Below are 12,087 nucleotides of genomic sequence, written 5' to 3' on the forward strand. Positions count from 1 at the left end.
CTGAGGTGAATGAAGCTACTGCAGCCAATGTGATAATGGCTGGAGTGCATTTAGGTTGTTGTTGCTGTTCTCCTAAATGCATTTGAGAGTTTTTGAATTGTGTAGAAATGCAGTAAATGAGCTGCCATACCCTAGGTTTAGATTAAATGACGCCCCTGCCATGAAGACCTCAACCCCTGGGAGCTTCATCCTCATTCTCCATTGAAGAAATTACAGCTTGATCAGGTTTGTCACTAGGGGGTGCCATCCAACCAACTATGTGGGTTTCATACTGTACTACTCTGAAGGAGGGCCCAATAGTTCTATATCTTGTCCCATAATAAGTCCCATATCTTCTCTTGCTGCGAAAGGTTGCCTCCTTGCTGATTTAAAATAGTTACCTACACAGCTGTCTAGAACTACGTGGACAACCTTTTACATAACAGAAGTCCAATTTTTTGTTAACTGTTGCTGCCAACTACTTTATAGTCTTGACATGGAATTTTACAGGCAAATGACAGTCAATGCTGTTTTAAAATACTGTATGTGGCGAACTCCATAAAGCCCAACAATATGATAAGATAGAAATCGGTAGAAATGAATGGCACTTAGCCCAAAGGCCGGCAGATGGCGATATAATGGACTCGGTTTCGTTAGTTTCGTTTTCACCTAAAGTTTGCCAGAAATAGAAAGTGAAAGTGATGCTGAGGTCGTCGCGTCAAGTCGCGTCTTTTCCGTATTATTTTTCCCAAGGCTGTGGATAGTCAATGAGATCGATAAAGTAAGTGAAATCTTTGCTTAAAATAAATACATATTATGTTATATGCAGTGTTTTGGATTCACTAAAATTGCACCCTTAATGTTAAGCCTAGTTTCTCAAAGTTAAGTAAACTCAGCTATGTAAAAATGTATGATGACTATCCAGTTATTCATTTGTATTTCACTCACAGGGAGGTGGACCCCTTTGACTTCTTAACTCAACAACAGTAGTCCAGCAATAGATACGATAAAACAATAGCCCTGATGTCACGAAGACGTTTCTCAATGTTCAGCCGTAGTTGGAGTCTACCTATCGAGAGTAGGTCACAAGGTACGGGCTTTGACTGAATGAATATGGTGGAAAGTCGATACTGAAACAAGGGCTGGTTATTTTTCCCTGATCACGTGACCTGTTTTACATTTTTCCCTATAACTGAACGCTACTGAGCCGCCATAGGGCCTTGACTTTTCCCTCTTCCTGATCACATGACCAGGAGAAAAATCGGACCATAATCAGCCGGAGCATCACTGCAATTTACACCACACACTTTGCATTGATCAATATGGACACAAGCACAGGATGCTGCTGAGTGAATGGAATGGCATCAAACACATGGAAACCATATATTTACCATATATTATATATATTATATTTTATGTATTTGATACCATTCCACTGACTCTGCTCCATCAATTACCAACCTCATGTGAGACATAATACATTATTATTACTTAACTGTCGATACAATTGAGGCATGCAGCTATGTTCTGATCATATTGATGCCCATAGGCCTAAGAGGTCTGATGAACTATGGCCTGTCATGCTGTGTGAATGCTCTGCTGCAGTCCTTCTCTGCCACCTGGGAACTGGTAGATCTGCTAGAAGGGTAAGCCAGGTGGCAGGTTACAATACTTTGCTATTAAGAATCAACATGTAACAAAGACATTAGTTAGTTTACTGGTAGTTATCAGGCTGCTTGTGGGAAAGCATTGAGTGCTGGGAATGTTATGTTCTTAGGTGGAACCCAGTTGACAAGGAGAGTGTCCCTTTATATCTGAGGAAGGTGCTGCTAGCCATGCAGAGTGACCAATCCCAGCCTGCTCCTCATAAAGACTTCCTGCACTGCCTGGACAGAAATTACATCCGCGGTATGAGTAGTCTGTGTCATTACATTAAAAAAAAATAAAAAATATGAATTACAAAGAATATCATTTTACTGTCTGCAACTTTAACATTGACAATAATGTGTTTCTCAGACAATGTTCAGCAGGATGCAGATGAGGTATTCCTCTCCATTCTAAACCTTATCCAACAACAGATGAGTGACAAGGCCTTGGTATGTACTGCTTAAATTGACATAATATTAGATCCAACTCAAACAATAACAACAGGGACACCCAACAACAAGCATGTTGGAGATGATACGATAGGAAGCTTCTCTGTCTGTGTTCTCCATCCCCAGGCTCAGGAGATTCAGTCTCTGTACAAGGTTACCGTGGAGACACACCTTCAGTGTCTAGAATGTACATACATTGAAACTGGGACCAGCTTTCTACTCAGCCTCCCCATGCACATAAGGGAGAGCCATGACTCCCTGGTGAGGGTTCCCTCAAACTTGGCTTGAGTTTTCTCTTATATTGGGATTCTATTCAAAGTACTTAGCACGGAATGTTACATTGCTTTATTTAATAACTGTCAAAGGGAGGATGTGGTTTGTTTAAAATGAAAATTTAGTCTCTGTGTCTTTCCTATTCTGTGGTCTTCCAGGAGGACTGCATACAGTTCTTCTTCGAGCTTCAGGAGCTAAGGGATGGAGATAAGTGCTACTGTGAAAGGTGTGGAGAGAAGAAGCCATCCAAACAGGTCAGTTCTTTCTAACTGAAGGGATGTTCCATTGTAGAGACTCTTGTGATTTGCCTGTGAAATGAATTACTCCATTTTGTTCTTTCTTATGTAGGGCTTCAAACTCATCTCCCTGCCCCCTGTCTTGTGTCTTCACCTGAAGAGATTCCGTAATTCCCACGGTTACACCAGGAAACTACACTGCAAAGTCACCTTCCCAGAAACCCTGAACATTTCTGAGATCTTGACAGTAGAGGCACTGTCAGAACGTTATGTACAGGTAGATAGGCAGATGTTTACAATTTTTGTTTGAGGTATGCTAATATACAACATTATGCACATAAAACAATTACACATTGGCCTCTATATAAACACAATTACATTTTATCACAACATCATTGGAGGGAAACAGTACAGCTGTACTGACGGACATCAAATTGTATTTGTTCGTTCTTTCAGAGTGACAGCCAGTACAGTTTGTGTGCAGTCATAGTGCACTCCGGCGTTGCCATGTTTGGACACTACACAGCATACATTCGTCACAAGGACCAGAGCTGGTACCACGCTAATGATAGTTCTGTACGGCAGGTAAGAGAAAATGAGCGGAAGAATGTTTACACCACTCAGCAAGTTTTTTATTACACCTATACGTTTTTTGGTATCATTAAAAGTAACCTAACATTTGCACAAACACAGGTTAGCTGGAAGGAAGTACAGCACACCTATGGAGGAAGTCTAAGGTAAGGTTTTAACACAAAATTACTTACAACTCTCAGTATTATCCTCGATCAATTCTGGGGCGGAAATGGCATCAGTTGACAGGTGTCTTATCCTTTGTTAACAGAGAAGGCACAGCATATATGCTGCTCTACAGACGAACCCCAGAGGGAAAGCAACAGGAGTGGTCCTCAGGCTGACGGAGCTAAAGGGATAAAGAGTGGAGACTGGAAACCGTAGGAATCAAGGACCAAACACAAAGTGCACAACTACCTATTGGAGGGGTTGTTGTCTTCATTTAGCATTGGGGATGTCATTTATCTGGATGATTTTTACTTTAAAATGATGGGTAATGGGTCACTGTTTATGTGCAATTACATGGATTTGTTTAAGTATATTTGGTGTGGTGTGTATATGTTTTGAGGTTTTGTTTATATTGGATATGTTGGACATTCATAGGGCATTACTGAGTTTAGGCAATAGGTGGAGGCAAAGACCCTTCACCCTGTCATTAGTACAGTCATCTTGTAATCTCCAGAGACTACACGTTCTGAAAGTGTTCTGAAACCACTATAAGACGGGTGGTTTGAAGAGAGTGCTGAGTTGGGGTATTCTGGGGGAAAACCAGAAAAAGGCCATTGACTCATTGGTGATAATATTTGCCTGACATGGAAACATGTGACTCACCTTGTTTCAGAACAATTGGTTTATACAGTAGTCACCGGTACTCTGTTTTGATTACACTACCGATATACTGCTGTTAATGCTGTTTGGAATGACATGCATTGAAATGTCATGTTCTTGTATAATCTTCTCTATTGTTATTTTCTTATCTTCTATTTTATTCTATTTATTCTCATTTGCCTATCATCTTTCTCTCAGAAAGGGAGAGTGAGGCACAGATAAAATATCTCCAATCCACCTATTCCTTCTCAACATACTTTACAGTATATACTTTACAGTGCATGTACAACTGGTATAGGCTGTCTGTCTGGGGAATCTCACACATAGTTAATAAAAACTGTTCCCACTACCCTAGCCAAGACTGAGGACCAGTTGAAATGGTGCCCGTGTGCTCGCAGCCTGCCTCGCGCTGACAGAATGGAAGACGTCTGCACAGTGCAACAGGTAGTAGCCTACGTGGGCATCTCCCACACGCAGTCAGTGAGCAGTAGCAGAGTAATGCGTTCAGTGTGTACAGTGGTGATGTACAGTTATTTTGCTGGCATGTCCCTGTTCCTTTTAGATGTTGCATTTCTAGAGTTGACGCTTGAGTCTACTCAACACTACAGAAATGTGACAGTTTTGTAACTAAGTCTTAAACCTCACTCTTGATTGGTAGATATACACTGCTCAAAAAAATAAAGGGAACACTTAAACAACACAATGTAACTCCAAGTCAATCACACTTCTGTGAAATCAAACTGTCCACTTAGGAAGCAACACTGATTGACAATAAATTTCACATGCTGTTGTGCAAATGGAATAGACAACAGGTGGAAATTATAGGCAATTAGCAAGACACCCCCTATAAAGGAGTGGTTCTGCAGGTGATAACCACAGACCACTTCTCAGTTCCTATGCTTCCTGGCTGATGTTTTGGTCACTTTTGAATGCTGGTGGTGCTTTCACTCTAGTGGTAGCATGAGACAGAGTCTACAACCCACACAACTGGCTCAGGTAGTGCAGCTCATCCAGGATGGCACATCAATGCGAGATGTGGCAAGAATGTTTGCTGTGTCTGTCAGCGTAGTGTCCAGAGCATGGAGGCGCTACCAGGAGACAGGCCAGTACATCAGGAGATGTGGAGGAGGCCGTAGGAGGGCAACAACCCAGCAGCAGGACCGCTACCTCCGCCTTTGTGCAAGGAGGAGCACTGCCAGAGCCCTGCAAAATGACCTCCAGCAGGCCACAAATGTGCATGTGTCTCCTCAAACGGTCAGAAACAGACTCCATGAGGGCCCGACGTCCACATGTGGGGGTTGTGCTTACAGCCCAACACCGTGCAGGACGTTTGGCATTTGCCAGACAACACCAAGATTGGCAAATTCGCCACTGGCGCCCTGTGCTCTTCACAGATGAAAGCAGGTTCACACTGAGCACGTGACAGACATGGCAGAGTCTGGAGACGCCGTGGAGAACGTTCTGCTGCCTGCAACATCCTCCAGCATGACCATTTTGGCGGTGGGTCAGTCATGGTGTGGGGTGGCATTTCTTTGGGGGGCCGCACAGCCCTCCATGTGCTCGCCAGAGGTAGCCTGACTGCCATTAGGTTGGCGGTTGGCCCTGGGTTCCTCCTAATGCAAGACAATGCTAGACCTCATGTGGCTGGAGTGTGTCAGCAGTTCCTGCAAGAGGAAGGCATTGATGCTATGGACTGGCCCGCCCGTTCCCCAGACCTGAATCCAATTGAGCACATCTGGGACATCATGTCTCGCTCCATCCACCAACGCCACATTGCACCACAGACTGTCCAGGAGTTGGCAGATGCTTTAGTCCAGGTCTGGGAGGAGATCCCTCAGGAGACTGTCCGCCATCTCATCAGGAGCATGCCTAGGCATTGTAGGGAGGTCATACAGGCACGTGGAGGCCACACACACTACTGAGCCTCATTTTGACTTGTTTTAAGGACATTACATCAAAGTTGGATCAGCCTGTAGTGTGGTTTTCCACTTTAATTTTGAGTGTGACTCCAAATCCAGACCTCCATGGGTTGATACATTTGATTTCCATTGATCATTTTTGTGTGATTTTGTTGTCAGCACATTCAACTATGTGAAGAAAAATGTATTTAATAAGAATATTTCATTCATTCAGATCTAGGATGTGTTATTTTAGTGTTCCCTTTATTTTTTGAGCAGTGTATATTTTTGGGCTGCCCCCTATAAATGCTACTCTGTTTTTGAATAAAATCCAATAAAAGGTAATTTGTCACATGCTTCGTAAACAACAGGTGAAATCCTTACTGACTTTTCAACAATACCAATAGAAAAATAATAACATGAGGAATAAACAGAAATATAATAGATATTTGACTTTGATAGTTGAAATAACAGTTTTGAATTTCAGTACTTACAGCAGTAATACAATGACATAGAACAATGCGCCCAAAATAATTCTGAACTTGGAGTTAGATGATAGACCTCTTTCTCTTCTATTATAGTGGTAATTTAATTATTGATGCCCAGTTACAATGAGGCCAACACTAACCAGGTGTTATTGCGTGAATGTCCCCTTATAGTCACAGGATGGCTGGCGTGTGCCACAATTTTCACTCAGGGAGAAAACCTGCCGTGACACACCCCTCCATACCACATCATGTGACTCCAGTGTACACTTAACTTACCTTAACACAGGCAACACATTAGCTCCTATTCATACGTGTGACACACGCTACATGTCTGCACCATCATTGTTGAGCCTCCCAGTCTGTCGTCTGTCCTTTGTACTGTCATTACCCACCTGGACAGTGGACACCTTATGGGAGGCACCTTATGAACCGTTCTTGTATTTGGAAGGTTTTCAGTCGGTCTGGAGGGTATTGGTTACTGTATTGTGTTTACAGGATCTACTCTTCTATCTTCTAGATCTTGGCAAGGTGACTTATCTCTGCCCATAACAGTGACCGTTCTTGACACGCCAAGAGTGAGGGAAGAGACTAAACTAGCATGTGGCCCAGCTGAACTCATTGCCTGACCACAGTGTCATCTAGGTCAGAGGTTTCCAAACTTTTTCACTCAGATCCCTCTTTCTATGGGCACAAGCACTGTTCATGACACAAACTGTTCATAGCCCTCTTGTTGGCAGAGAGAACATTTTGCAGGTTTAATGCTTATTTCCTGCAATTCTACACATTTTGTCATGGGGTTCAGAGAACATTTAGCCATTTTAAAAGCCTATTTTCTTGCAATTCTACATATTTTGCCATGTCTAATGTGTATTGGTGTGATATTTGAGTGACTTTTTGACTACAAAATATATGGGCTAAAAAACCTAGCTAAAAGAAACTTTAGCTGACATGGGCTACTTGATCTGGACATTTCTGACAAGTTATAAATAGCTCTCTAAGGTATGAAATGACTGACAAGACAAGAGGAAAACTGATGATGTACTACCCAATATCGAAATTGTACCTTGTGCATTCTTTCTACTATTACAACTTTCAAGAGTAAGTTGAAAGTCGGACTGAGTTCCCCAAAAAACTGATGTAGGAGATGATATTCTACAGGCTTTGCTGTGTGGAAACTCTCAAGTGCTGGTGTTGTCTTTGGGCAAGGTTTCCTAATGCTTTGGGTTCTTTGTTTATGTGTGTGTACCAGTTACTAGGAGAGTGTGGATGGTTTATGGGGGAATTCAGGAGCTCAGGTCAGTGGTTTGCTTGAGAATGTGAGTGAATCTTTGTGACATATCCCTACCCAACCCAGTATTCCGTCTGTCTTGCCAAAGATGGCAGTTTCAGAATTCAACATGGCTTCCTTTGGGCATTTCTCACTGCTTTCATCCACTGAGTAGCTGTGAAAGAGGGGTGTTACATCACTGGTGTCATCCGTCCAGTCTTCCTTCCTTCCTCTTTAGCAGTGTTTACTGCACAGTATATGCTGCTGTGCAGAGGATTCCATTCACAGAAATGCCCGTTGACTCTCAGGGCTTAGTAGTCTAAAGCAATATTTTCAAATTATTCAGAGGACAATGACTTTCGTAGGATTGAGAGACAAACCCCCCTTTGTGTTGCCTTTGCAGTCACCATCTCGTATCTAGAACCAGGACATTGCCAATGGCGTTAGTTAGAAGAGTTTGATTTAGTGCTGAATTTTCACCTACTTCACCATGATGAAAAGCCTACGTTCCTCCATATGTCCAATGACAACTACTTTAATCTCTTATTTCCACCCTGTCATGACTAGGCCTACTCTTCTATTTTAATCTTAATCAACCTGTCATCATGAAACCTCTTGCTTATCTACCGGCTGTCGTGGTTATGTAATGGGTTTTCAAAGAGGAAATTCATCTGCTTCACTCTCCGTGTTGAGTGTGCAGATCCTGGTGACCATGGTGAAGTGAGGATGTAAATAATAACAAACAAGAACTGAATGCGAATGTCTTTTGCATCACTTTGATATTTCCATTCGTATCAATGTAGCATAATATAATGGAATGTAGCACTGAAACACTATCCACTTGTTGTCTCTTGAAAAGTAAAGGTGCATGATTCTGACCTGCCACAATAGGTTTATCAAAAATTATAGCTGTACCGTCTAGTGGTAAATTTAGACCAACTCCTAATTCTTGTGAGATGGTCTTCCATCTGTTGAGCAGTGAGACATCCATCTGTCAGTTTATTGTGGAGGTATCCCTGTGATGTACTTTGATTGGTGGCCTGTGACACTTCACCTTTGCTTCTAGGGTCATGACCCTTGACTCATTCATGTCAGCACTGACTGACTGTGAATGCAGGCATGTGTTCCTACGATACTCTGTCTAAATGGTATTCCTAATAGTCCTAGGTTCCTACCAGTAACCCTTGTCTAAGATTCACTCATAAATTAACCTGTCTGGAAACAGTAGAATCTTTTCTCTGGTCATATATAGGCTGCCATGCTTCAACTTTCCCCTTCTGAGTTTACCTCTCCCCTGGGTCAGCTTTGCTCCCAATGAGTCTAGTTGGTGTGAGGGTCATAAAACTAAAACTGTACATCTTCTGTGTTTTCTAAGAGGATGTTGTATCATATGTCTGACCACCATAACTAAAGATTCAAAGACCGAGGGAGAGGTGTGGTTCGGATTTGGTTCGCTTTCTGTTGTTGTCAACAAGGAAATGAACTCAGAAAATCTTATCTTCTTCAGAGCGTTGGCTAACAGCTAACATGATATGATGTCCCAGTCTCTATTCATTCTACCTCTATTACTTCCCCTCTGTTAGCACCTTATCTTCGTTAGTTGTCAGACTGGGATTCCAGGCCAGATCAGTGATCTGTCTCACTCCGTGAAATAGGCCTTCTCAGGTTGCAGGGGAGAAACGGTCCTCTCTGTTGTCTTCACACAGGGCCCTTATAGCTGGCCCTGCCTGTGCATGCCATCGCAAAAGCCTCTGTTTTCTCTTGCTCCAACATGTACAGCGGCATTCAATGGTTCCCACGCTTACAGTGACTTTTTATTTTGGGTGGTATTGCAAATGATTACAAATGTTTAGATTCCTCTCAAGTATACTTTGAGAATGTGGGTTTCTTGTCCAAGCAGTTACTCATGGCTCATGTAGCCTATCTAATTTAACAACATTCATATCAGAAGAGCAGTATGCTGCCATATCATGTCAGGAAATAGGTGCATCGGTTTAAGAATTACATCACAAATTAACCTTCTGCAGAGAACAGTCCACTCTAGGCTATGACATAACGACTTTTAATGAATTTATGCAGCGATTGTAACCCTTCTGTTAGCAGTGCTGGAAGCTCAGACTATGGTTATTTCATCTAGCATCTTCAGGTCTCTCTCACTGTACTGTACTGCAAGCATGCAGGAACATATAGAATTAGAACCTCAGGCTAAACGGCTGCCTCATCATTCCAAGCTCTGGGCTGAAGTGATAAGTCCACAGCACAGTGTTGTATCTGCTCCTGACACATTTGGAGTGTGTCCCAAAACACCCTATTCTCTATTCCCAAAGGGATCTGGTCAAAAGTAGTGCATTATATTGAGAATAGGGTGCCATTTGGGACGCTAACCTTAGATAGCGATCGTGTTGAGTGTGCTATGTGTGCAATCAGTTCTCTCATCAGCAGAAAAGTTAATGATTTGTGCAGGGGGACGTGTGGGGGGAGGCTCTTGTGACCCGTGACACAAACTGAAACTGTCCTGTGCAAACATACTTTTTTGCCTGTCTGGTTATGCCCCTTCACCATGTTTAAACATTGATCCAGACTGTATGTACTGTTCATTTGCTCAGGATTGTGGACTTGGCTCCTTCGAGCCGAGATATCAACTGTCAAACCTTTTTGACCTGTTCTCTTCTTCAGCCACTCCTATTTCTGGACAAAGGCCCTCTAATGCAGGTAGCTGGTGTTGGCATTCCGGCTGGATTCCTACCTTGGAGAAGTTGCTGGGATCTGGAGGAAAAATGCATGAAAACAAAGGCAGACTCTCATTCACAGGGTTTAAAGTTCTGTGGGAAAATGTGGGCAGGACAGGAGGTGTATGGCAGTGGAATGTGAACCTTGGCATAGCTCACCAGTTACTATGACAGTGACACACACAGCCTTGCAGACTGATAGGGTGGAGGTCCATAGAGAGAGAGAGAAAGGCAGCTATATAATAGGGTGTGATCTTAGTCAAGAGGACAGAGCAGAGTTCTTTTTTTAACATTTAGGCCTAGACTGTCGTTTTAGATCTTCCTTTGTAGTCGTGTTTGGAGACATTCAACAAACCATCAGTCTATCATGAGCCATGATTGACAGAGATTGGCCGAGGGGACTTCTGATTATGAGGTAATTTCCTCTTAACCCCAGACCAGACTGTCCTATGGGTCTTCTCAATGGTGTCCTCCTCCTAAAGAAGAGGAGGCATTTTGAACATAGCGTAGCATACGAATGATCAGTCTTCTGTTGAGCTAAGTTACATTGTCTGAAGCCTTACATCGTTCTATGGTAGCCAGGCTAGTTCTACCACACATGATCACACTTGTTGAGGAGTGAGACAAGGAGAGTTCAAGGTTGAGTAAGGTTTGTTAAGGTTCTGACCTCACCTTACTCCAACTACTATGACCGTCCTCTGAGCTGTATCTGAGCGGTGGTCTGTGAAGATTGAGTGCTCCGCTTTGCTCTCAGCAGAAGAGGATCCCGGATGCTCTCGAAAAATAATTTTCAACGTAGGGGGATGTGAAATGAGCTGGGCAGTGGCCAAATGTTGTCAAATTGCCGCTGTCACGTACCTTTGAATGCTTCGGCCCCCCAAAAAACATTCCCTCTGTGAAAGTGCTGTGTCTACCATGAGAAGCCTCCTACTTCTGAGGCTGAGAAACATTGGGCTTTACCTGATTTCACACAGGAAGATTGATAAACGTCCTGAATGTCATCTGTTGATAAACACCCCAGCCATTTTCAAATGTAATCTTGTTTAGAACTTTCTCTTGTCTTAACCTGCCATCTGTTCATCTTGTTTTATGTATGTGTTGGTTGGTTCTTCTTACACACAGATATCATGATGTGCATTCTTGTCTTGCAGTTTCTGAGAGCTTCAGGCCACTGCTATATTTAAATGAAAATTCCACCCCAAAACTATATTTTGATATTAGTTTCATTAGTCCATTCTTGACATAGTCACAACATGTTGTGTTTGCCAGCAATCACATTTTCAAGATATGTAACTGTCAAAATACAGAAATCATCGGCGTAGGATGCATTTAGCATCATATGAAGCTGTGTTTTGCATCATATGATGCAAAATCCATCATACGCGGATGATCTCTGTACATATCTTGAAAATGTGATGGCTGACAAGCAAAACATGTTGGGACTATGTCAAGAATGAACTAATGAAACAAATACCGGAGTTTCCCTGTCATATAAGACTACACAACAGTCATTGGAAGTCACTTCACCAGCAGTATTGTTTTTACTATTTCCATTACACTCCTAAATAGTGCAAAACAAACATTTCTTTCTTAGAAAGGGGTTATAGAAAGAGCTTATACTCCTGGTGGGGAGTGTATGTGGAGTGTGTGGTTGGAGAGTTCTGGATGAATTACATGGGGAAATGAAAGGAGGCCTGCAGTAACCCACAGGTCCATTCTGGGA

The 12,087-nt window shown here is 42.6% G+C and overlaps 1 protein-coding gene across 1 annotated transcript; it reads left to right on the forward strand.

Annotated features, from left to right (window-relative positions):
- Positions 1-669: 669 nt before the first annotated feature.
- On the forward strand, positions 670-6,223 carry LOC135514941 (ubl carboxyl-terminal hydrolase 18-like). The gene is made up of 11 exons (XM_064938695.1): positions 670-760; positions 930-1,069; positions 1,529-1,625; positions 1,757-1,887; positions 1,996-2,075; positions 2,202-2,336; positions 2,507-2,602; positions 2,697-2,861; positions 3,041-3,169; positions 3,278-3,321; positions 3,426-6,223. The coding sequence occupies exons 2-11, from the start codon at positions 1,003-1,005 to the stop codon at positions 3,496-3,498; spliced, it is 1,017 nt and encodes a 338-aa protein (XP_064794767.1). The 5' UTR covers positions 670-760; positions 930-1,002; the 3' UTR covers positions 3,499-6,223.
- The last annotated feature ends 5,864 nt before the right edge of the window (positions 6,224-12,087 follow it).

Source organism: Oncorhynchus masou, chromosome 26 (assembly GCF_036934945.1).
Source record: "Oncorhynchus masou masou isolate Uvic2021 chromosome 26, UVic_Omas_1.1, whole genome shotgun sequence".
Classification (NCBI taxonomy): Eukaryota; Metazoa; Chordata; class Actinopteri; order Salmoniformes; family Salmonidae; genus Oncorhynchus; species Oncorhynchus masou.